This window comes from Hyla sarda, chromosome 2 (genome assembly GCF_029499605.1).
Source record: "Hyla sarda isolate aHylSar1 chromosome 2, aHylSar1.hap1, whole genome shotgun sequence".
Classification (NCBI taxonomy): domain Eukaryota; kingdom Metazoa; phylum Chordata; class Amphibia; order Anura; family Hylidae; genus Hyla; species Hyla sarda.
Genome location: NC_079190.1, coordinates 59,856,606 through 59,883,780, shown reverse-complemented (window position 1 = coordinate 59,883,780; position 27,175 = coordinate 59,856,606). Strand labels below are relative to the sequence as shown.

Genomic DNA, 27,175 nt, shown 5'->3' with positions numbered 1-27,175 from the left:
TCTTCTTCCTCCTTCTCTTCGTATTCCTAATGCCTTTCACGTTTCTCTCCTTAAACCACTTATCATTAACCGTTTTTCTCCCAAATCTGTTCCTCCCACTCCTGTTTCCGGCTCCTCAGACATCTTCTCCGTCAAAGAGATTTTGGCATCCAAAAAGGTCAGAGGGAAAACCTTTTTTTTAGTGGATTGGGAGGGTTGTGGTCCAGAAGAGAGATCCTGGGAACCTGAGGACAATATCCTAGACAAAAGTCTGCTCCTCAGGTTCTCAGGCTCTAAGAAGAGGGGGAGACCCAAGGGGGGGGTACTGTTACGCCGAGCGCTCCGGGTCCCCGCTCCTCCCCGGAGCGCTCGCTACACTCTCCTCACTGCAGCGCTCCGGTCGGATCCACTGACCCGGGGCGCTGCGATACCGCCTCCAGCCGGGATGCGATTCGCGATGCGGGTAGTGCCCGCTCGCGATGCGCACCCCGGCTCCCGTACCTGACTCGCTCCCCGTCAGTCCTGTCCCGGCGCGCGCGGCCCCGCTCCTTAGGGCGCGCGCGCGCCGGGTCTTTGCGATTTAAAGGGCCACTGCGCCGCTGATTGGCGCAGTGGTTCCAATTAGTGTTCTCACCTGTGCACTTCCCTATATCACCTCACTTCCCCTGCACTTCCTTGCCGGATCTTGTTGCCATCGTGCCAGTGAAAGCGTTTCCTTGTGTGTTCCTAGCCTGTGTTCCAGACCTCCTGCCGTTGCCCCTGACTACGATCCTTGCTGCCTGCCCCGACCTTCTGCTACGTCCGACCTTGCTTCTGTCTACTCCCTTGTACCGCGCCTATCTTCAGCAGCCAGAGAGGTTGAGCCGTTGCTAGTGGATACGACCTGGTCACTACCGCCGCAGCAAGACCATCCCGCTTTGCGGCGGGCTCTGGTGAAAACCAGTAGTGACTTAGAACCGATCCACTAGCACGGTCCTCGCCAATCCCTCTCTGGCACAGAGGATCCACTACCTGCCAGCCGGCATCGTGACAGATATGAGGTCGAGATAGAAGGACGGGATATGAGGATGGGATATGAGGATGGGATATGAGGTTGGGATATGGGGACAGGATATGGGGTTGGGCTATGAGGACGGGATATGAGGTTGGGATATGAGGACGGGATATGAGGTTGGGATATGAGGAGGGGATATGAGGTCGGGATATGAGGTCGGGATATGAGGAGGGATATGAGGTTGAGATAGGAGGACGGGATATGAGGTTGAGATAGGAGGTCAGGATAGGAGGACGGGATATGAGGACAAGATATGAGGACGGGATAGGAGGTCGGGATAGGAGGTCGGCATATGAGGTCAAGATATGAGGACAGGATATAAGGACGGGATATGAGGTCGGGATATGAGGTTGAGATATGAGGATGGGATATGGGGACGGAATATGGGGTTGGGATATGACAACAATACATGAGGATGGGATATGAAGTCAAAAGCTTCCTCTTTTGTTGATTTTCCTCCCCAACAAGGATTAGGAAGGAAAAAACCGGGCAACGCCGGGTACTCAGCTAATATATATATATATATATATATATATATATATATATATATATATACAGTATATGCACTGCATAATATGCTTCAAAAGGTTTACTTACAATGATTGGAGATGTGGTAATGTTTCAAATTGATTCATATGGAGCGATAGTGGATTACAACTGAGATTACTGTATGAAGAGAAGGGGAAAAAAAATATTAATAGAAGGATTTCCAAAATTTCCAAAGCACTCCATATATTTAATAAGCTCTCCTAGGTTTGGATTTTTTTTGGTATATCATACACACCATAACTAGTCCTACAGTGCCATCTGTTTTTTTTTTCAGGACAGCTGGATCTATATGTTTTAATACTCCTATTTGATAATGTGATCACTTGTCTGACATTCTAAATCTTCCAGTGCCCATTGGTTACAACAGGATTCATACATCAGACTCTGACTTCCTGCATATTACAGGATGACACATCACCAGCAAGTTCCTCTCCTACTAGCTCCAAGACCCATCTCCATCCCTCCAAGCTTCATCTGCTATCTCTATTGGATCAGATTTATAGTAGCTATACACCTCCCATTTGGCTGTGTTCACACATTGCTTTTTTATTTTCCTGTTTTTGCTATGATTTTCCCTATATCATGGCAAAAAGGAGATTGTGCTGCAATTATGCAAAATATAGTAAAAACATAATTTTTACCACAATCTTGGAAAATGGCTGCAAAAAAATAAATCTAAATTGCGGTAAAAACGTGTCGAAAATTCAGCATATGAACACAGCCTAAGATGTGAGTAGGAGATGAATAGGTGCAATAAACAAATGCCTCTGTCAAAGCAAGAAGATTCATGGGAAATGTAGGCTGCATTACAGAGCAAATCATCAAATCAAATCATTGTGCATTTGTGAACCAAACTGGTGTCTATCCATTGCCTGCCACATCAGCAAAAAGAGGTAAAAAATGCATACACAAAAACCCTAATAATGCACTATACATGTAAAAAGAAGTAAAAAACTAAACAAATTACTTATGCAACCCAAGGTATTCTGTACATATACATCTATACACACACACACATATATATATATATATATATATATATATATATATATATATATATATATACAATATCCTACACAGTTCTACAAGCAATCTGTGTCTAATGAAGATCTTCTTATGTTGGATTGAATTGTTACACACCTTAGGTTGCATACATTTAGCTGTATAAGTAATAAGGTAGTACTAATTCCTTCTTCACAAATAACCAGAGGTTTATAGATTTTATAATGGTATGTCTTTATATTTTTCCGCCTAATTTGACAAACGTTTTACTTTGTCAGATTGTGTCTGTAATAGCAAAACGGCGTGTGCGAACAGCCATTCAGATAATCATGGAATTGCTCTTGTGGTCTAACTTTACTTTAGACAATTTACTTTGTACTGTCATAGCTATTTTGCCATACAAGATTGTATTGCAATCATCATTGTTATACTGAACTTTTCCTGGAGCTGATGATGGCTGCTAAACTTATAAAATCATCTGTTTATTTCTCAGCCAAGTGTCAGGATGATGATGCTCAAGTGCCACAGACTGGTCATCTTTTTGCTCTCTCACATCTCCCATCGGCTTCTTGACTGATGTAGGGGGCTCTGTTTTTCAATCAAGGAGGGGCCGAGAGGTGAGAGCAGGAGAGGAGGGGTGCTAGGCTATGGAACTTGAGCAGCTTAGCACCACCTACTTGGCCCTTGTCTGAGAAATAAAAAGGCACTTGTATAAGATTGGCAACAATAGCTTTAAAACAGGTAGAGTTTGATTTGACACCCTAACAGATGTCAACAGCTCAGAACAGCAAACAGAGCCCACAAATTGTCTTTAAATTGATTCTCTTCTACATAGAAGTCTTAGTTATATGCCCTATTAGACCACACAGATTTGTCCTTTCTTAATTCATCTCTGAATTGAACGTATCCTAAGATGTATGGTTTCAGGTTACCTGCTTTACCCAACAACAGGATTTGTTGACATTCTGTCAGAAGAAGTATATTATGTGTCTATATGTATACCCAGTGTGCAAATGAAGCCTTTTAGAGTATTCTGACAGCATGTAGTGACATTTTGTTAAGTTGGTTTCATGAGAAATTGGAGTCCTTAATTATATTAGAGATACGGTATGTGTGGACACATTTGTATTGGGTTGACCAAAGGTGTCTTCTTGTAAGCATTCCTCTTTATTATGCTGCAGACTGACTCATCAGCAACATTTTATGGGATGGCAAACTGTGCAGTTGTATATCGTATAAGAGGTTCACTAAAGACAGGATCTCCAGGAGTAATCTGAATTTACTGTGAATGCCCTACAGAGATTTGTTTAATTTGAAACCTATTGTTAACTGTCTAATAAATAAACAAATATTGGTAATTGAAGTTATATTATTACCTTTCTGTGAACTGTCTGCTCTGTTGTCTTCATTGCTCAACTTCCTGTCTAGTGCACATCCTGTAACAAACTTCCTGCTCCTTCTGTACACTCTAGCTGTGAATTTAGCCAACTCTGTCTTCCTCCCACTAGAACTTCTCAACTATAACCCCTCCCTCCACACCCACAGAGATAGAGGGGATTAGATACAGTTAGCTGAATAAGCAGCTAGAGTGAACAGCAGAAAAAGGATGTGCAACAGACAGGAAGTAGGCAATAAGGACAATAGAGCAGGAAGTTTTCATCAGAAGCAACAGAAAAGCATGAAACACCACAGAAAGGTGGAAGAATTACTTTTTTGCTAATATATCTTTATTTTCTAGACAGTTAAGCAGTTATCGGATTACTCCTTTAACTACTCCAGACCACTAGGCAATGTGAAATTAACTCTAGATTACCATAGATGATTAAAAAAATGCTTTAAAGTGGTAAATAGGGATCTTATTTTTTGTTGCCGAGAGTTACATTTTTATCAAGCTTACCCTATTTATTTTGAGAAGATTGATTAACTAAATATAATATATTAGGGAACAGCAAAATCCTTGATAGCTGAATAGGCTTTTATTATTGAAATGCAGGGGTATTCCAAATAGTAACAGAACAGATAGGGATAAAAAATAATGGGATTGTGCAATGAAAATTTATATTTATCATTTATACTTACAGTTTCTGCAAATGTTTAAGCTCTTTAAAACTGGAGCGCGGAACTTCTGTTATAAGATTATTGGACAAATCTCTAGGAACAAGTAGAAAAAAAATTAGCAGTAATCCTGATTTATTACATATGTAGTGGCTGTGTCCACCTTTGCACTGGCAATTTGATTCCTAAATAAAAAAATTAAGCAGCTTTTACAACAGTGTTTATTAAAAAGGATGTACATTTTTGTTCATGTAGAGTCTTTCCAACTCTTGTGTTGGCTATACTGCAGATGTTTGGCTTAGTTAAGACAGGACACTGCTCCTGAATGTGTTGTTTTGTCTGCTACCCCTATCCCTCATAGTAGCCCAGTGTTAGAAATCCCACAGGGACGGGGCAGAAGTTTGTACACAGGGGTTTAGAGGGTAAAGAGGAAGAGAAGCATCCAAGTTTTCAGGGAAGGCAGATCACAAGGGCTTGACAGCATCAGAGAATAGATGAAAACAAAAACACACAAAGCAGTTGGTGGTGGGGGTGAATCACACAGGCTGTATATCTATGAATTGAGAGTAGAGAGCAACCATGGTAGATTCTGCAGGGGATATAAGGGGGAAATCAAACAAGCATCAGTGTTTGTCAGCACAGGAAATGAAAGATCGCTCATGGGCCATAGAAGAGAGAATAAGTACAGGAATGAAACTGTACTGATACATGAAAGATGGTGAAGGCAGCCGCATCCTGAAAACACAAGCCTTACAGCATACATTATTGGAAGGGGCACTCCCACTTGAAGAAATTCTGAAGCCAGGAGCAGGTTGAGCAGGGGTTCTGATGGAGTAAGACTTATAGGGGAACACCGGTGGGTAAAAAATGTTTTCAAATCAATTGGTACCAGAAAGTTAAAAAGATTTGTAAATACTATTTAAAAAATACAGAGAAATTTGTGAAGTTCTTTTCAGTCTTACCACAGTGCTCTCTGCTGACACCTCTGTCCATGTACAGGAACTATCCAGAGTAGGAGAGGATTTCTATGGGGATATGCTTCAAATCTGGACAGTTCCTGACACGCAGGGAGCTGTCACCAGAGAGCACTGTTGTCAAACTGGAAACTACTTCACAGTTTACTCTGTGGTATACAGCAGCTGTGTTACGCCGAGCGCTCCGGGTCCCCGCTCCTCCCCGGAGCGCTCGCAGCGTCCTCGCATTTGCAGCGCCCCGGTCAGACCTGCTGACCGGGTGCGCTGCAATATCCCTCTCAGCCGGGATGTGATTCGCGATGCGGGAGGCGCCCGCTCGCAAAGCGCATCCCGGCTCCCGTACCTGACTCGTTCCCCGTCTGTCTTGTCCCGGCGCGCGCGGCCCCGCTCCTTAGGGCGCGCGCGCGCGCCGGGTCTCTGCAATTTAAAAGGGCCACTGCGCCACTGATTGGCGCAGCAGGCTTAATCAGTGTGTTCACCTGTGCACTCCCTACTTATACCTCACTTCCCCTGCACTCCCTCGCCGGATCTTGTTGCCATTGTGCCAGTGAAAGCGTTTCCTTGTGTGTTCCTAGCCTGTGTTCCAGACCTCCTGCCGTTGCCCCTGACTACGATCCTTGCTGCCTGCCCTGACCTTCTGCTACGTCCGACCTTGCTCTTGTCTACTCCCTTGTACCGCGCCTATCTTCAGCAGTCAGAGAGGTTGAGCCGTTGCTGGTTGATACGACCTGGTTGCTACCGCCGCTGCAAGACCATCCCGCTTTGCGGCGGGCTATGGTGAATACCAGTAGCAACTTAGAACCGGTCCACCAACACGGTCCACGCCAATCTCTCTCTGGCACAGAGGATCCACCTCCAGCCAGCCGAATCGTGACAAGCTGATAAGTACTGGAAGGCTTCAGATTTTGAAATAGAAGTTATTTACAAATCTGTTTAACTTTCTGGCACCTGTTGATTTGAAAACATTCGTTTTCCACTTGTTTCCACCGGAGTTCCCCTTTAAACTTATTGAAAATTTTTACCTTAAAGGAAAATGGTCATCCCGTTCACCCACACTAAACTCAAAACACTGGGTTATAGTGCGGGTGAACAGGAGACTGATGTGGGATCTCTGGCTAAGATACCTACCAGCTTCTATCTGCGCTGAATTGCGCACTGGTGGCAGTCTCGCTAGCTGGATTTGAATATTCATGGTCACTGATCACGTGAGTGCTCAGTAGGCACAAGTGCTCACCTGACCAGTGACCATGAATACTGAAATCCTGCCGGCAGGCCCACCTCCAGCATGAAATTCAGCTCAGATAGAGGCCGATCTTGAGAGGAACTTGGCGCCGCACTAAAGGTATATATATTAGTCAGAGACCCCGCATCAGTTTCCTGTTTACCCACACTATAACCCGATGTATTGGGTTTAGTGTGGGTGAAAGGGATGACCGAACCACTAACATATGTAAACCTAATTTTCCACGTAAAAGGTTTTCATTGCCTGTAATCCATTTTCAAATACTGTGTAAAAATTTTTTTTAGAGAGGTTTGCTAAATATTTACGATAAAATAAAATGTAATGTGATGCACAGTGTGTCTAGAGGGTCCTATTTATAGCAGTCAATGTTCTGGATACAGCTTTTCTTATTTGTTCTGATCTGTGACATGTTTATGGGAGTAGTAAAGTGCGCACTTCACAAAAAGCGCTAAGCCTATTTACTGAATAGATTTCTTACATTTCTGCTAAACTCCTCAAAGATGAAAAGATGTTTTCTTTTACCAATCGGATTCTGTTTCCACGTAGAAACCTGGAGAAAAAACATATTTGCATTATCAATGAAGCATTCATGCATCAATAACCAACTTGTCATGTAAAATGCATCTCTTTGAGAAAACCACTTCCCTATCCAGACCACATTTAGTGTGACTGACTTTTAGACCTCCATACATTTCACATAGTGGCCATTTAAGTGGCCCTCTTTAAACGAGTACTCCTAGATAAGAAAACTTATCCCCTAGGATAGGTGATAAATTTCAGATCTCGGGGGTCCGACCGCTGGGGCCCCTGCTATCTCCCGTACTGGGCTGCAGCAGTCAGCGGCAAGGGGGCATGTCTGACCACCACATGACGTGGCAGCCCACACGCCCCCTCAATACATCTCTATAGGGGAGCGCTGCATTTGGCAATCTCCACCTCTGCTATAGAAATGTATTGAGGGGTGTGTTGGCCACACCGTCATGCGGTGGTCGAAACTCTGCATTTTGGCAAAGAGCCGAGGGAGATCGCGGGGGGCCCCAGCGGTCGGATAGGGGATAAGTTTTTATATCCCGAAGTGCTCTTCTCCTGCCTGTTCTCTTGGACTATTCACTATAAACTATCTGACTATCTATCTATCTTTCATATTTATATATCTATCATTCTATCTATTCCTCTCTTTATGGTTTATTCTAAGTATAATATCACATCAATATTATTGTAGATAATCTATAAATCTGCAACTCAATTCCTATAGAAACATGGCAATTGCTTCAAGCTACCTAGTTGTAGGGTTCTTGTTACAATATTGCATATACGCTTTGACAATGAACTCTATTCTTGCTGCTGCAAGATTTTTCTTTCTTTGTTATTTTTATTTTTCTATTTTACTGAATTGAAAATTGTATTGATAAAACGATAAATAAACAGTTAAATAAAATTACATTCAACATAATTCAATGTATTACGTTTAGCCTTTTTATGCCGTTCATTTGTCGTGGCAGATATGGCAACAAATACAAACATTATTTTGTTAGGATCGAGCTCTAGCTATTTTTTTAAACATGGACCACCTGCTAAACTAACCATTTTTCTGTGCAAAACAGTTTTATATGATTAATGCATCAATCTCATATAATCAGACATTATCGAACCTTTCTAAATATACTTTGAAAATACTTTGGGGCAGTTTTCTAAGACTGGTGTTTCATGTGCCATGTCAGAATCAACCAATTTATTAAGAACTTTCAGAAATTTCCTCCCAAAACTGACATAAATACAAAATGTTATAATACAGATAATGAAAAGCACTTACAGAACAGTGAGCTCATCACATGTAGCAAAACTTGAATTACTCAGTGACCCAATGCTGTTTCCTTCAAAATCTCTGCATGTATATACATAAAAAAATATATATATATTAAAGCTTGGTTGCATGTTGAATAAATTAGTTCCTCCAACAACAAAATTATGTACAAGCTGATTGGTGAGGGCATAAATTCTAGCACCTCCGCATCATACTAATAATAGAAGAAAATATCCCCCCCCCCTCCAAATAAATGGAGCATGGCAATCACCAATGTTGAGAAGCTCCATAAAATATTATTGGAGCACTGATCCCTAATTTTTAGGATGAGTCTGAAATTGGAATAGGCAGAGCTACATCTTCTAGATAACCTGAGACTGAAAAATCTATGGGGGGGGGGGGGGGGGGGTTGGGGTAGGGGATTTATCAAAGCCTGTGCAAAGAAAGAGCAAAACAGTTGCCCATAGGAACCAATTAGATTTCAGCTTTTTTTTTTAAATAAAAGATTAATCTGACTGGTTGCTCTGGGCAACTGCACCAATTTTCCTCTCCCACTTATTATAAGCTTGGCCTAAAAGAGTATACTAGATATAGCCAATACTGTATTGTGACCCAGTTATTGGCTGCAGTGGTTAGGTTGAGTTCACATACGTGTTCAGAGGAGCTCAGCTGGCTTAGTCTGTTAAAACTACTGGACTACAAACAGTAATTTTTTCTCTGCTCCACTCCTGCGGTACAGTGGATACCTGACGGAAACCGGTGGACCCCATTCAAAGTCAATGGGACCTGTCGGTGTCCGTTGTGCTCCGACCCATTCAGGGTTCATTTGGCACAAAAAAAGCCGAACTGACTCCAAATGGGATGTAGCACAATGCTGATGTGAACTCAGCCTTACATGTCCACTTCAAGAGAGATCAGAAAGTAGAAACCCACCTGAGACACCATAAGAATCACAACAGAAGCAGTGGGGAATTTGTAAGGTGAATACTACTTATTTGACAACATTCTGTACTGATTCTAAAAAAGTGCTTGACCACTCCTTTAAAGTGTATTTGTCATCTAAAAAAAATTTGCCACCTAAAAAAAACTTTTTACATGTGCTAAAGACAAGTCAAAAGTATTGTTCAGTTGGGGTCTGGGTGGGCAGACCCCGATCGATCACTAGAATGAGTGAGGAGAAACATGTGGTTGATTATTTGCCTCTCTGCACTCTTTTGCGCGTTGCATGAGACGGTCCCATAGACTTACATTAGCAGTCACTTCTCTTGGCTTGCCAACCCCTTAAAGGGGTACTCCGCTTCCCCAGTGTTCTGAAATTTTTTTCCGAATGCTGGGTGCGGGCGGCGGGGGTCGTGATGTCACGGCCATGCCCCTCATGATGTCACACCATGCCCCCTCAATGCAAGTCTATGGGAGGGGGCGTGGCAGTCATCACGCCCCCTCCCATAGACTTGCATTGAAGGAGCGTGGTGTGATCTCACGAGGGGGGTGGCCATGATGTCACGACCCCCCACCACCTGCACCCAGCATTCTAAACAAATGCCGGGTACTGCACATAGACCGTGGGGATCCCATTTGTGGGACCACAGTGATTAGACATCCTATCCCATATCCTTTGGATCCACCCCTTTAAAACTTTGTAATGTCTCCACAACAAGTAAAAAAAAAATTTTGTAACAGTTCCCGCTTTCTGTAAGCTTGTATGCTGTACTATGATTGGCATTTGTTATGAATTCTAGTATGTGATTTTAAACACCTATATTTTTATCAATTAAAAGTTCACTAGTAGTGAACATAAAAAAATATACACTGAATTGCATTGTAACTTACATCCAGTTAATAAATGGCATCTGGGCGCATAACTTTTGAGGAAGAGCTTCTAGTGAGTTATTAATCATTGACCTACAAAGAATAATAATATTATGAATAATAGAATATTCCATAAATGAAGATTATTTATTAATGAACAATATGTTACTGGTTGGATTCTATCGATTCTAACACCTTTACTGATTCGAACACGATGCAGAGCGAGGATTTCTTTGTGTTCTCACTGACTGCTCTGGGTACTTGAATATGGGGGGAGATTTATCAAAGCTGTCTATGTCCCGCATCAATATAGACCAAACTACAGAGGGTTAGGCCAGTCTATTGTGCGTCTAATTTATCAAAAGTCGCACGGCTCTTGAGAAATTCTACGCACAGACTTGGGGATCTATGCTTTAGGGTACGTTCACACGCTTGAAGGCCACGCTCTATGCTGTCTTTACATGTGCCTGCTGGTAGCGGCAATACTCTGCTGCGAGCAGACACAGTGCAGCGATGTGCGCGGCGTACTCGCACATCGCGGCTGCTCTCCCTGCTCTGAGCTAGACAGAGATCTCCCGCGATGTGCGAGTATACTGCGACTCAGACATCGCAGTGTGTCTGCTGGTAGCTGCATATTGCCACTACGAGCAGGCACATGTAAATGCAGCATAGAGCGGGCCTTCACCAGCAGATCTGCAGCGTAAAATACGCTGAAAATCAGCACGTGTGAACGTACCCTTAGACTGTATTTAAACCTGCTTCAGCATGGTCTGACATTTCAGCGTACTTTCGGCGGATGCGACTTGTCGCTGAAAAATTGCGATTGATAAATTCAGCACCAGTGCATTTTTCCATCTAAAATAGACGAGAATGCATCATGTTCTAAAAATCCTCTAAAGCAAAAGTCGCGAAAAAGTTGCACGTATTTAGATTGCGACTTTTTGTGCGACAAATTTAGACGGGGAAAAACCAGTCTAAATCCTTTGATAAATCTCCCCCAATATTTCTATATGGTGCTGCCGAGCATGTGTTACCATACACATACAAGGAAATAAAGAATCAAAAGTATCTAGAAAGTAAATCAAAGGATGCTTGGGATGATATGAATATTTATGAGCTGGGCCAAGCACATCGCATCTAAGACTGTAACCCCAACCTGCTCCAAGTTGCTAATTAGCATAATTACAAAAAGAATAACAGCAACAGCGACAGATCCGCTCATGGTGGGCATCACTCAGTGTCACCCACACTGCCAGCCAGTAGCACTGTGAGTGTGACATTGCTGACAGTTTTCCTTTAATGGATTTAGTAGAAACTTTCATTGTATTAGTGCAGCCAGATAATAACTGCCCTGGTCATGTGATGGTTACAAATGTACGATCCTTGGTTACAAGGATCCTACTGTACATGGCATCACTTTACGCCACCAATCTGCATATCTGTGACAAATTCACAAGCAAATCTGCATTAAAAAATGTGCCTAATTTTTTCGCTGATTTCACTGTGGTGTAAAAATGACCAAGTGTGAATCTACCTAAAAGGTCTTATAAACACTATGGAGTTTCCACGCAGAATTTCCACAAGTAAATTCCACACAGATTCCACTTGCAGCAGACTCACGTTGATCTTAGTGGCATTCTGCTATGAAGTTCACACTACTGCCGCTGACAGTAAGCACTGATACTGGAGGAGGCTGTTGGAAAAGTAATCAGCCCAGAATTTCCTTGTGGTAATTCTGTACAGAAATTCCATAGTGTGAATGGCGCCTAATAGTCATAGAGCAATTAGAGCTGTGTATTGTAACAAACAGTGCACTCGTGATCATCACACATTATACAATGAATAACATTTGTCTACTAAAACATCTCTGAGAAGTGTCACAATTATTTTGCTTTGACATCAGTAGTAGAGAGAAGCATCCAATAGGTCAGTGCGGGTTATACCCCGATATTTGTAATATACATTGGTGAAAAATGTGTATATTATTGTCCTTGCAGCTATTGCATATGTGTCTCTATGAGGAGACCAAATACAGGAAGTATGAATGGACAAGCAGGACTTAGAGTGCAGTGAGGCTCTGATACGCCCCCGGCTCACACAGCAGGATGACTGACAAGCCAGGAGCCTGCACAGAGCCCTGCTTGTCCCGCCCTCACTTCCTGTATTTGGACTCCTCATAGAGACACATGTAGTAGATGCAGGGACAGCATTTTTTCACCCAAAAATATACAGATTTGTTAACCACTGTATATTACAAATGTACATATAATGGTATTATCTACATTATATACAACGTTTTTGTTGATGACAGGTACACCATATGATCGCAGCCTGGTACACTGACTCCTAGGAGCCCCGTGTTACAGCAGAGCTCTTGCTTTATAGACATAATACTTACAAGAAAAACAGCGACTTTAGCCCAGTGAACAAATCCTGAGTAATTTGTTCAATTGGATTTTCATCTAGAATCCTGCGGATATATGTAAAGAAGAATACATAGAAAAACATAAGCCAATCTATACATCACTTACAAAATACAAAACATAACAGAAAATGCAATAATTTTAAGTTTTCACTTGTTCTGATAGGTACACCATGCTGTATGTTTCTCAAGAAAATTCCTGAGGGATCTTTGTGAAGAATGAAAAGCAATGACAAAAAAAAATTTATCTTTATTAGGGCCGGTTCACACTACATTTGTAGTGTACAGGTGGGAGCAGCAAAAGCCGTCCGCTCCCGTATCCCCACCGGATCTGGACGGAACCCAAGTCATTTCAATGAGCCGACCGGAGTCAAACGCTGACATCACTTGATGCCAGTTTAACCGAACCTTAACCCATTAGTGACCAAGAAAATGTAATATTATAAAAAAAAAAAGGCTCAAACATGGGATAAACACTGCGGCCAGATGTTATCAGGGAGTCAATAGGAAAACTCAAAATGCCAATCACACTTTGCGTTTTGGGTTTTACGTTTTTCCACCTGATCCTGGCTTTTTGGTACGATTTGGCAGTTTTGCCACATCACAGCATGAGATTATGGCATTTTTTAAGCAAAAACGCCATTGTTTCAGCATCTTCAGAGGGAAGTAGGGATGCATAGCGTCACTACTTCCCTCCACAGCCCTACAGTATACAGCGCAGCATAATGCTGCCTTTATACTGTCCCTACAGAAAGCCTTTGGCTCCCTGCTTGGGAACACATTATGCAAAACGAATCATGCGAAAAGAGCTAAACTCTCCAGCCTGGTTCCTGACTGCAGCTCCGCCTCTAATGGGAGAGACCTACTCAAATAGGTGCTTGCAGCTCCTACTATCTGACCCCAGTACTTGATTTTCAGCTAAGTGCTGTTTACAATGTGCTTAGTGTATGGGTGACATCCTAGCACCAATCTATACCCATTTTAGAGCTTAAAGGGGTACTCCACTGCTAGACATCTTATGCTATCCAGAGGATAGGAGATAAGATGTCTGAATGCGAGGATGCCAGCCACTGGGGCCCCCCATCAATGTTTAGAACACTGGGTCTCTACAGCAGTGGTCGTAACATCACGGCCATTCCCCCTTTTGACGTCACATCACAGCCACTCCATTCATGTCTATGGGAGGGGGCGTGTCGGTAGACACGCCCCCTCCCATAGACATGAATGGAGTGGTGTGGCATGATGTCACGAGGGGCATGACCGTGGCGTCACAATCAGGTCCTCCGACTCTGAGCGTTATGAACAGAATGTTCAGTACATCGGAGCAGCGGAGTACCCCTTCAATGAAAATAATTGGGGATAGAGCCTGCAGAGATAAAGTGATATAGTGGGAAACTGCAGTTTAATGACTCAATGACTGTATAGTTTTTCCTCCACCCAGGTTAGTTGGCCTTAAACTTTGTTTTAAATATGGAAACTAGATTGTGTGCCCCACAAAGGGTAGGAGAGTGATCTTATAGCAATTCATTCATTATTGCTACATACATTATATATATTGCCACTATATGAACAATGGGATCGGCCTTGTCACGGTGAAATAATGTTTTTTAATTTATAATAAATTTGATTTGTAATTTGTAAGACATTTTGCCCTGGTTATCATTCTTATTTGATTTCATACAAGCAATTCCTCGCGGATGTATAAATTAAACTCTTTTTCTCTGTCTCCACTTGTGCGTATGTCTCTTGGAGTGAAATAAAAATTTTAATGATTTTGTGGCCTGCTTCATTTGGTGCCATTTTACAGAGAAATTCTTCTTTCCTATTAATAGACAATCTGACATAAAACCATACAAATATTTAGGGATGGTAGGATCCTATAGAAATCTGTGGGTGCCACATTACACCCGTCTGCATGAGATAAGCGTATGTTCACACGGCGGAATGTCTATGCGGAATCCCGCTGGAATATTCCGCACGGACGTTGCGCTGCAGTGGAAAAACGTGCTTTCAGTGGGATTCTGCTGCACTGTTCACACAGCGGAATTTCCACAGCATAAAATCCTGATTCTGGGGGCCCCAAAAAGAATAGACTTGGCTAGGATTTTTGCAGATGTCTGTAGGAACTACATTGCCGTCTATGAGACGGTGCATTTCTGAGCAGTACTAGCACACACTGTATTATTCAAATGTGCGGAACGTCCACACTTGTTTTCCGTGCAGACATATTGCAAATTTTATGCCGTGTGAACATAGCATATAGGAGATTCTCAGGTAGATCCTTGTTTAAAGGGGTACTCCCGTGGAAAACTTTTTTTTTTTAAATCAACTGGTGCCAGAAAGTTAAACAGATTTGTAAATTACTTCTATTAAAAAAATCTTAAGCCTTCCAGTACTTTTTAGGGGCTGTATACTACATAGGAAATGTTTTTCTTTTTTGATTTCTCTTCTGTCATGACCACTCTTTGCTGACCTCTGCTGTCCATTTTAGGAACTGTCCAGAGCAGCATATGTTTGCTATGGGGGTTCCTAAAATGGACAGCAGATGTCAGCAGAGAGCACTTTGGTCTTGACAGAAGAAAAGCATTTCCTCTGTAGTATATAGCCCCTAAGAAGTACTGGAAGGATCAATATTTTGTAATACAAATAATTTACAAATCTGTTTAACTTTCTGGCACTAGTTGATTTAAAAAAAAAGTTTTCCATAGGAGTACCCCTTTAATATGCAGTAAATATTGCTGCTGAATTAAAGTTAACTTAGGGGAAAAGTTTGGGTGGGAAATGTGCGAATGAATGTTTAGACTTTATAATTATAGGGAAAGGTAATAATGATTAATAAAGTAAACTTTCCTCTGAAGGTAAGTTTGGAAACACGTATTGAGGCACTTAAGGAGGGATGAAACATCATTTGCTCTTCTGCAAGTGGCACTTCTATTTTTCATCCTACGCTTTCTATTATGCGCCACGCTGAATTTGAATTTTACGAGCAATTTAGCTTCCTGCATTCTAATGATCTCTGATGTAATGTTAATGTATAGGTCTACTTTACAGAACAACGTGTACTGTATGTGATCATTACTTTGAATTTTGTTATGGAAAGTCTGCAGCATATTTCATCTTACTGAAAGTGGATCAGATATTCTCTGCAGTGAAAAGCTCATCAAGCACAAATACTACTATTGTCTGCAGAGCGTAGTGTAAGCAAATGTTCCTTCTGCAACTTATACTAAGGGGGGGGGGGCGGGATAGTGAGGAAAATGTATCAAAATAAGCAAAGGTGGAGAATTTGCTGAAAGTAAACCAATTTTTAGCCTTTATATGGCTATTATGGCTGTATATTGTACTGTCATGCTTCGTGCGATTGTAATTTATTGTATGACTTGTAATGACGACTGAATGATGAATAAAGCTCTTTCAATACCTTTATATGGCTATTACATTAACCCCTTAACGACTACGGACGTAAATTTACATCCTGGTTTGGTGGTACTTCGCGCACCAGGACGTACATTTACGTCCTGCGTCTGACCGCTGCAGGTTCTGGTTGCTATCAGCAGCCAGGGACCCACCGGTAATGGCCGACATCCGCGATCATTAACCCCCTCAGATGCCGTGATCAGTACAGATCACGGCATCTGTGGCAATGCGCATGTTAAAATAGATGATCGGATCGCCCGCAGCGCTGCCGCAATCATCTGTAATGGCGGACGGAAGTCCCCTCACCGGCCTCCGGCCATCTCCCAGCGTCTCTTGCCCTGGTCTAAGATCGAGCAGACCAGAGCAGAAGATCACCAATAATACTGATCAGTGCTATGTCCTATGCATAGCACTGAACAGTATTTACAATGAAATGATTGCTATAGATAAAAAGTGTAAAAAAAAAGGTGAAAAATCCCCTCCCCTAATTGTCCGTTTTTCCCATTTTACCCCCAAAAAGCGTACATTTTTAAAATAAACATATTTGGTATCACCGCTTGCGTAAATGTCCAAACTATCAAAATATAATGTTAATGATCCCATACGGTGAACGGAGTAGACGTAAAAAAAAAAAAAAAAGTCCAAAAATGCAGCTTTTTTGTCACATTTTATAAAAAAAAAATTAATAAAAAATGATCTAAAAGTTTTATATATGCAAATGTGGTATGGATAAAAAGTAAAGATGATGGTGCAAAAAATGAGCCCTCATATTATCCTCTATACGTAAAATTGAAAAAGTTATAGTTGGTCAAAATAAGGCGATTTTAGATTACTCATTTTGTACAAAAAGTTTTAGATTTTTTTTCACCAGTACAAAAATATAAAAATATCTAGCCATGGGTATCATTTTAATCGTATTGAACCACAGAATAAAGAACATATGTCATTCTTACCGTAAAGTGTACAGTGTGAAAACAAAATCCTCCAAAATGTGCAAAATTGTGGTTTTCATTTAAATTTCCTCCCTAAAAAAATATTTTTTGGGGTTTGCCGTACATTTTATGGTAAAATGAGAGTTTTCATTGCAAAGTACAATTGGTCTCGCAAAAAACAAGCCCTTTTATGGGTCTGTAGATGGAAATTTTTTTTTTAAATCAACTGGTTCCAGAAAGTTAAACATATTTGTAAATTACTTCTATTTAAAAATCGTAATCCTTACAGTACTTATCAGCTGCTGTATGCTCCAGAGGAAGTTCTTTTCTTTTTGAATTTCCTTTCTTTCTGACCACAGTGCTCTCTGCTGACACCTCTGTCCATGTCAGGAACTGTCCAGAGCAGGTTGGTTTGCTATGGGGAATTGTTCCTACTCTGGACAATTCCTAAAATGGACAGAGGTGTCAGCAGAGAGCACTGTGGTCAGACAGAAAGGAAATTCAAAAAGAAAAGAACTTCCTTTGGAGCATACAGAAGCTGATAAGTACTGAAAGGATTAAGATTTTTAAATATAAGTAATTTGCTAATCTGTTTAACTTTCTGGCACCAGTTGATTTAAAAAAAATGTTTTCCAGCGGAGTACCCCTTTAGAGGAATACTGCAGAGGTATAGAGGATAAGTGTTTGATCGTGGGACCTCCTGCGATCTCCCGATCTGGGACTGCCTCAGATCTGCAAGGCTAGTGCTTGTGTCGTTGACCTCACTGAGGTCATCACACATACCCCCTCCATTCAGCTCTATGGGAGATCCTGTGAAGATGAGAGAAACTTCCAGAAAGTCTACATCACTGCAGCACTTCACCAATATGGCAGAGTTTCCAAAAACAAGCCTCTGCTCAAATAAAGACACAAAAAACACCCTGAAGTAAAACAAAAAAGCTACTATATAAATGCATTTAATACTCACAGCCATCGCAAGTCATGTAAGTGGCTAAAAACCCCTTGATGCAAGTACATGATGCAGTTGTTACTAAGATATCTGCAATATAAAAGAAAAATGTTTAGTAAGGCAATTCTTAAAATAGGCAATTTAGTCAAATTTGGGCTTCAGGTCACATCAATAACATCATATAGAATGAAATTTGTTCTGTAAGCGCAAATAGAATGCTTAAATTCAGCAATAAAAATTGTTACTCACAGTTTCTGTAACTGATATAATCCAAAAAATGCTTTCTGCGATATATTCTTCAAACAATTGTTCTGGAGAAACCTATTAGGAAAAAAAATAAAAGACATAAAAGTTAAATAGTAAATATGATGACATGATGTAGAATATAGATATAGCAGCCTGACATTGCATTTTAGCTATGTTGTTTTTATTATATATCGTGCCAGTGCTGTTTTCTTTCAGAGCATTTTTTGTGGAACAATTTGCAGCAGATTTTGGTGAAGTGTCGACACTTTTGACACCGTGTAATTTTTTTTTTTTTGCAATTATATTATGTGCTACCTATATTTTTTTATATACCTTTAAAATGGTCAGAAGTCCAGTTTTCTGGATTAGAACCCGAAATAGACCCTTGCATAGACATTGAGTAAAATAATAAAATCCTGGCTGACTGTAGCTGCCATTAGAGGGGGTGTGCAGCAAAAATTAACTTGTCTTCTATTCACAGGATTGGGGATAAGTGTCTGATCCCAGGGAGGAGGGGTGTATGGTGCAAGATGCTCCAACTGCTGGGAAATAACCCCCCCCCGTGCAGGGCTGGTGTTAGGGCATGGCAAACTGGGCAATTGCCCAGGGCCCCCATCCTCCAGAGGGCCCCCTGCAGCTGCTAGAGTGTTTGTAGCTTGGGGAAGCAGTGTAGCCCTGCAGCCAGCAGCATCCAGGATTGAGCCACGCTGCAGAGTTCAATCCCATAGTGCTGGAAGTGAGAGGCTTCTTTAATACCCCCCTCCTTCCAGCGTCTCCTTCTCCTGCTGTCGCACAGTTTAGTTTGTCCGACAATGAGGAAGATAGTCTGCAGGCACCAGGAGGCATGAATATCTAGCAGCTCCTGAAGTATTTAATGCACCCAGCCAGCTTTCAATAAAAGTAAGTAGATGTCATGTGTAGATGTACATGTGTGATGTAAACAGTTTATCTGTTACATGTATTTGAGTATAGTGTGCTGTATGTGTGTGTAATGCAGGTATGTATATACACGTATGATATACGTGTGAGTGAGTATGTATGTGTTGTATGTATGTATGTGTGTGTATATGTATAGTTTTTTAATATATGTGATATACAGTGGTGTATCTGTCACTATGGCCCAAGGCCCAACCCAAGTGCACCAAATATTGCAGAGGTGGCAAAATGTAATGGCGCTAACATTTGATTATATTAATGTTTCAAAACCAGGTTGCCTCCAGCTGTTGGAATACTACAAATCCCAGCATGCTGAGAGTTGTAGTTTTTGCAACAGCTGGATACACTCTGGTTGGGAAATATATATTTTTTTTCTTTCTTATGATATATATACACACACACAGTAATGTATTTCACAGGGTGTAATCCAAACTTCTATCTCCGGTGAGTCCAACCATGCAGCGTCAAAATTAAGATGCTGAATGATTGTGAACTGTCCCATTCAAATGAATGAGATCAGTTCTAGTATCAGTTTCCCTCCAGTGCACGTCTGATATATGTGAACTCAGCCTCATTCAGTCTGCAGGGTGCCAGCGTATAGCGGGTATCTACCACTAAATTTTACTATATGTGAGAATATTGGTCAATGTATCATGGTTTTTGTGAAAGAAAAAAAAAAAGTCCTTTTGTAGATTTTAGCTTCTTCAGTTTCTATGCAGTGCACTTTTCGGTAAAAGTGACACATATTTATTCTGTAGGTCCATATGGTTACAAGGATACTCAATTTATGTAGGTTTTATTTTATTATACTAATAAAAAAAAAAAAATACATGCACCAAAATTTGTATGTTTAAAATCGGCATCTTCTGACCCCTATAACTTTTTTTTTCCGTATATGGGGATGTATGAGGGCTCATTTTTTGCACCGTGGTCTGTAGTTTTTATGGGTACATTTTTGTTTTGCTGGGACTTTTTGATCGCTTTTTATAAAAAATTTTAGGGTATACAAAATAACCAAAAATCTGCAATTCAATTTTTTTTTTATTTACATATATGCCATTGACTGTGCGGTTTAATTAACATTATATTTTTATAGTTTTGACATACCACATATGTTTATGTTTATTTTTGTTTACATATTTTTTATGGGAAAAGGGGTGTGATTTAAACTTTTATTAGGGGAGTTAAATCACATTTATTAACTTTTTTGAAAACTTTTTTTACACCATTTTTTAGTCCCCATAGTGGACTATTACATGCAATCTTCTGATTGCATACTCTGTTCAATGCTATGCTATAGCATAGATCAGTGTTATCGGCGCGGGAACGGATTTACTTTCACGTTAGACTTTGATCCCCACGTCTAAGGGGTTTGATCACCACGTCAACTTTGATCACCACGTCTAAGGGGTTAATCCTGGGTATCACTGCCATCGGTGATGTATGGCATTAGACATGGATCCTGGTGGCTATGATGCTGGGTCAGCCCGTGAGCCCGAGTCATAGCAGGGGAGCGGGCTCAGGGCATACAGGTATGCCCTACGTCCTTAAAGGTTAATAACCTTGCAACATTATTGGCATGCTACATCCTGAATTAACTAAATGGGACTGACTTGTTCAGCTTTTGGGGCCCCACTTTTAATTTTGCCCAGAGCAACATTAAGTCTAAAACCAGCCCTGCCCCCGTGGTCTTCTGAATGGGCCACGGCTCTCTGAGAGGAGCGTGTGCTGGGGGGCGGCACATTGATTTCTATGGGAGCGCCGGAGTTGACCGAGTACAGAACTTGGGTCTCTTTGGCACTCCCATAGAGAATAAATGGACGAGTGCCGTCCCAACTATGTGTTCCTCTCAGAGAGCTGGGGCCCGTTCAGAAGATCGCATGGAGTCCCAAAGGTGGAGCTCCCGTGATCAGACACTTATACTCTATCCTGTGGAAGAAGAGAAGGAGCGCCATTGAGCATTTGGAAAATAAAAATTGTTTGGAATGGAAGTCAGGGGCCATGTGCGTTTACAAAGTCCCCCGTGCTGCCAGAACAGTGGACCCCCCACATGTGACCCTATTTTGGAAACTACACCCCCTCAGAGAATTTAATAAGGGGTGCAGTGAATATTTACACCCCACTGGTGTTTGACAGATCTTTGGAACTGTGGGCTGTGCAAATAAAAAATTACATTTTTCATTTTCATGGACCACTGCTCCAAAAATGTGTCAGACACCTGTGGGGCATAAATGCTCACTGTACCCCTTATTACATTACGTGAGGGGCGTAGTTTCCAAAATGGGGTCATGTGGGGGGGGGGTCCATTGTTCTGGCACTATGGGGGCTTTGTAAACACACGTGGCCTTGAATTCCGGACAAATTTTCTATTTAAAAGCCCAATGGCACTCCTTCTCTTCTGAGCATTGTAGTTCGCCCACAGAGCACTTTACATCCACACATGGGGTATGTTCTTACTCGGAAGAAATTGGGTTACAAATTTTTGGGGTCTTTTTTCCTATTTACCCTTGTGAAAATGAAAAATTTAGGGTAACACCAGCATTTTTGCAAAATTTTTTATGTTTTTTCATTTTTCCATCCACTACAAGCTGGTGTAGCCCATAACTTTTCCTTTCCATAATGGGTAAAAGGAGAAAAAGCCCCCCAAAAATTGTAGTGCAATTTCTCCCGAGTACGGAAATACCCCATATGTGGCCCTAAACTGTTTCCTTGAAATACGACAGGGCTCTGAAGTGAGAGAGCTCCATACGCATTTGAGGACTAAATTAGGGATTGCATAGGGGTGGACATAGGGGTATTTTACGCCAGTGATTCCCAAACAGGGTGCCTCCAGCTGTTGCTAAACTCCCAGCATGCCTGGACAGTCAGTGTCATTCAGTCACTGTTTTGCAACAGCTGGAGGCTCCGTTTTGGAAACACTGCCGTATGATACGTTTTTCATTTTTATTGGGGGGGACAGTGTAAGGGGGTGTATATGTTGTGTTTTACCCTTTACTATGTGTTAGTGTAGTGTAGTGTTTTTAGGGTACATTCACACTGGTGGGTTACGGTAAGTTTCCCGCTAGGAGTTTGCGCTGCGGTGAAATTTGCCGCAGCTCAAACTTCAAGGAGGAAACTTACTGTAAACCTGCCCGTGTGAATGTACCCTGTACGTTCACATGGCGGGGGGGGGGGGGGGGGGGGGGGGGGACAAACCTCCAGCTATTTCAAAATTACAACTCCCAGCATGTACTGACAGACCGTGCATGCTGGGAGTTGTACTTTTGCAACAGCTGGAGGCACACTGGTTGGAAAACCTTCAGTTAGGTTCTGTTACCTAACTCAGTATTTTACAACCAGTGTGTCTCCAGCTGTTGCAAAACTACAACTCCCAGCATGTACTGATCGCCGAAGGGCATGCTGGGAGATGTAGTTATGCAACAACTGGAGGTGCGCAACTACAACTTCCAGAATGCTGAGACAGCTGTTTGCTGTTTGGGCTTGCTGGAATTTGCAGTTTTACAACATCTGGAGGGCTACAGTTTAGAGTCCACTGCACAGGGATCTCCAAACTGTGGCCCTCCAGATATTGCAAAACTACGAATCCCAGCATGCCCAGACAGGAAACTGCTGTGTGGGCATGCTAGAAGTTGTAGTTTTGCAAGATCTAGAGGGTCACAGTTTGGAGATCACTGTGCAGTTGACTCTAAACTGTAGCCCTCCAGATGTTGTAAAACTGCAAATCCCAGCATGCCCAAACAGCTGTCTCAGCATGCTGGGAGTTGTAGTTACGCACCTCCAACTGTTGCATAACTATATCTCCCAGCATGCCCTTCGGTGATCAGTACATGCTGGGAGTTGTAGTTTTGCAACATCTGGAGGGCTACTGTTTAGAGACCACTGTATAGTGGTCTCAAACTGTAGCCCTCCGGATGTTGCTAGGCAACTACTCATCGGCTTCCGTAGGATCCAGGAAGCCAGCCACGACATCGCCGCCCGCAGATCACCGTCACCTGCAGCCTCCGCAGATCGGTAAGTGACTTTCGGCGCCGGTCCCTGACAGTTTCCCCGTCCTGCCCCGCCTATTGTGGGTGGGCAGAACGGGGAAACCGAAAGAAACCCCCCCGCCCCCGATCAGCTATTAGTCGTTGCGTCTATACGACCAATAGCAGGAATAGGAGGGGTGATACCCCTGCCACCTCACTCCTATCCCTTCAGGGGGATCGTGGGTGTCTTAGACAACCGTGATCCCCTTATATTCTGGGTCACCGGGTCACCATAGACCCGTAATGACCCAAATTGCAAGATTGAATTCACTTGCGATTTGCCGCGATCGCCGACATGTGGGGGGGGGGTCTGATGACCCCCTTGGCGTTTGCACGGGATGCCTGCTGAATCCTTTCAGCAGGCATCCCGATCCGATCCCCCGCCCAGCGCGTGGCGGGGACCAGAATTCTCCATGACGTACGCGTATGTCATGGGTCCTTAAAGGGGTTGTGTGCTGCCCTGGCTTTCGGAGCTCCGCGGGCAGTGTCCGAAAGTTCATTACTCCGAACGCTGTGTGCGAGCTTCCGTGTTCGCGGCCGCCGGGCCTGACGTCACGCCTGGCCCCCTCGTGACGTCACGCCCGCCCCCTCAACGAAAGTCTATGGGAAGGGGGCACGACCGCTGTCACGCCCCTTCCCATAGACTTTGGTAGAGGGGGAGGGCGTGACGTTACGAGGGGGCCGGGCGTGACGTCACGCCCGGCGGCCGCGAACACGGAAGCCCACACAAAGCGTTCGGAGTAATGAACTTCCGGACGCTGCGTCCGCAGCTCCGAAAGCCAGGGCAGCGCACAACCCAAGTACTAGGGTGTCATGACGTACGCGTACATCAAGGGTCCTTAAGAGGTTAAAGGGGTATTCCAGGAGAAAACTTTTTTTATATATATATATATATATATATATATATATCAACTGGCTCCACAAAGTTAAACAGATTTGTAAATTACTTCTATTAAAAAATCTTAATCCTTCCAATAATTATCAGCTTCTGAAGTTGCAGTGCTCTCTACTGACATCTCTGCTTGTCTCGGGAACTGCACAGAGTAGAAGAGGTTTGCTATGGGGATTTGCTTCTACTCTGGACAGTTCCCGAGACAGGTGTCATCAGAGAGCACTTAGAAAAGAACAACTCAACTTCAGCATCTCATAAGTACTGAAAGGATTAAGATTTTTTTATAGAAGTAATTTACAAGTCTGTTTAACTTTCTGGAGCCAGTTGATTTATATAAAAAAAAGTTTTTTCCTGGATAACCCCTTTAAGCATTAGCATCATAGCGGTGATGTTGAGCTGCAGCATGTATGCCTCCTTCCTCCTCCACCACTCCGTGTTTGGCATCAAGTACTGTACCCTGTACAGTAATCATGCAGGGAGGGGGGGGGGGAGGGAGGAGGCATGCATGCTGCAGCTCAGCCTGGCCACTTTGACTCTTAAAGGGGTACTCCGGTGAAAAACAAATTATTTAAAATCAATCGATGCCAAAAAGGTAAAAAGATTTGTAAATTACTTCTATTTCAAAATCGTAATCCTTCCAGTACTTATAAGCTGCTGTATGCTTCACAGGAAATTGTATAGTTTTTTTCTGTCTGACCACAGTGCTCTCTGCTGATACCTCTGTCCATGTCAGGAACTGTCCAGAGCAGGAACAAATCCCAATAGCAAACCTCTCCTGCTCTGGGCAGTTCCTAACATGGACAGAGGTGTCAGCAGAAAGCACTGTGGTCAGACAGAAAAGAACGAGACAACTTCCTCTGGAGCATACAGAAGCTGAAAAGTACTGGAAGGATTGAGATTTTTATATAGAAGTTATTTACAAAATTGTTTAACTTTCTGGCACCAGTTGTTTAAAAAAAAGTTTGTTTTCCACTGTAGTACCCCTTCAAGCTTATAAGAAAAACATAATTTCATAAAATTGCAGTCAGCTACCACATAAGTAACAGGTATCATTTGTTTTATCTACCTATCAGTTATCTGACCATACCTGCAGCTCTGAGCATGATATAGAGCTGACAGATTTCCTTTAAGGGTTAACAGCTGAATATACTGTAAATTTATGAAATACCCTTTTATATTACCTATAATTAATTTTTTTTTATATATATATATATTTTTTAGATCGCCCTCAAAAAAAATGTGTTAGATTTGCACATTGAGCCCTAGAGTTTTCTGTAGCAATAATATGAAAACATATAAACAATTTCTTCTTTCTGGAGGTTGTAATAGTTTGTTGTATGCCTTGTCAGGCGGACAGGTACATCATTGCTCAATGACGTGAGTTATATCCTTTATTATACCGAGCCAAGGTCATGGAAGACGGATGATATTATTTCTCTTTGGTTACGAATCATCTCTTCTCATAACATTGCTTTATGTGATACATATTTTCAGCCATTTCTAACATTAAAATGACAAACGTCTCATCCTGAGGAATTTTGTGCACGATTAAATGTCTAAGTTCTAACTATATTTTCAGAATCCTATAACATACCGCTTCAAGTAATTACTTTTCTTGTTTAAAAGTTATATTATGAAGGTAGGTCAACAGTCACATATTTTTATTGGTGTTTAAAGAGGATCTCCACATGCAATGAAACACATCAATAATACGATATATGTATGTGCCCCTGACCATCACATGTACAGTATATAAGCTAATTAGACATCCCATTGCAAATTCATGGGTACAAATATAGAACCACCCTACTTTTTGCAGTTCTAACATTTTCCACTCTTCTGGGAAGGCTTTCCATATGATTTTGCAGTGTGCCCATTTAGTGTGCCCAAGAGAGCATGTATAAGGTCAAACTCTGCTGGTGGATTTGAAGGTCTGGCTTGAAATTGACACTAGAGTCAAGGTGTTGGGTAGGATTGAGCTCTGGGCTCTTGGCAGGCCACTTGAGCTCCTTTACGTTAATGGGGTATTCCAGCCATAGACATCTTATCCCCAATCCAAAGGATAGGGCAGGCATAGGCAACCTTTGGCACTGCAGATGTTTTGGACTACATTTCCCATGATGCTTTTGCAGCATTTTGGCTGTAAGAGCATCATGGAAGATGTAGTCCAAAACATCTGCAGTGCCAAAGGTTGCCTATGCCTGGGATAGGTAATAAGTTGTCTGATCGCGGGGGGCTCGCCGCTGGGTCCCTCCACAATCTCCGTGCAGCACCTGCATTCTATGCCGGGCTGCTGCTCCAGCCTGGAAACCTTTGTGTTTCCGGGACCGAAGACGTGACATCACGCCCCCTCATGATGTCATGCCATGCCCCCTCTATTCATGTCTACGAGAGGGGGTGTGGCAGGCATCACACCCCCTCCCATAGACATAAATGGAGGGGGCATGGTATGACATCACGTCTCCAGTCCCAGAAACACAGAGGTTTCTAAGACTGGAGCAGCAGCCCAGCCTAGAATGCGGGTGCTGTCAGATTGCTGGAATACCCCTTTAAACTCAGGGGCACGGCACGGTCATGTTGGGACAGTCAAGAGCCTTTCCCCAATACTGTAGTATTAACATTTCCCTTCATTATAAATAAGGGCCCAAACTCAGGAAAACAGTCCCAGACCTTAATATTGCTTCCACTAAAAGTTACAGTAGTAAAAGTTACAGTATTTACTATGCATTTTGATAAGTAGGTAGCATTCTCTAGTCATTGGCCAACTCCAGATCCATTCATTAGACAAATAAAGAGTCATCTCTGCAGAGAACACCTTTCTATTGCTCCAGTATCCAGCAGCAGCATGCTTTACATCCCTTCAGCTGAAAGCTTGGCATTAAATATG

The 27,175-nt window shown here is 42.3% G+C and overlaps 1 protein-coding gene across 5 annotated transcripts in view; it reads right to left on the bottom strand.

The window, feature by feature from the left end:
* Positions 1-27,175, bottom strand: part of RXFP2 (relaxin family peptide receptor 2) — a 430,781-nt gene that overhangs the window by 54,703 nt on the left and 348,903 nt on the right. For all 5 annotated transcript variants that reach the window (XM_056561880.1, XM_056561884.1, XM_056561881.1 and 2 more), the window contains 8 exons: positions 18,439-18,510; positions 18,208-18,279; positions 12,868-12,939; positions 10,491-10,562; positions 8,670-8,741; positions 7,335-7,406; positions 4,664-4,735; positions 1,631-1,699 (listed from right to left, as the gene is read on the bottom strand). In XM_056561880.1, the coding sequence (XP_056417855.1) occupies positions 1,631-1,699; positions 4,664-4,735; positions 7,335-7,406; positions 8,670-8,741; positions 10,491-10,562; positions 12,868-12,939; positions 18,208-18,279; positions 18,439-18,510 (573 nt within the window). The remainder of the gene's footprint in view (positions 1-1,630; positions 1,700-4,663; positions 4,736-7,334; positions 7,407-8,669; positions 8,742-10,490; positions 10,563-12,867; positions 12,940-18,207; positions 18,280-18,438; positions 18,511-27,175) is intronic.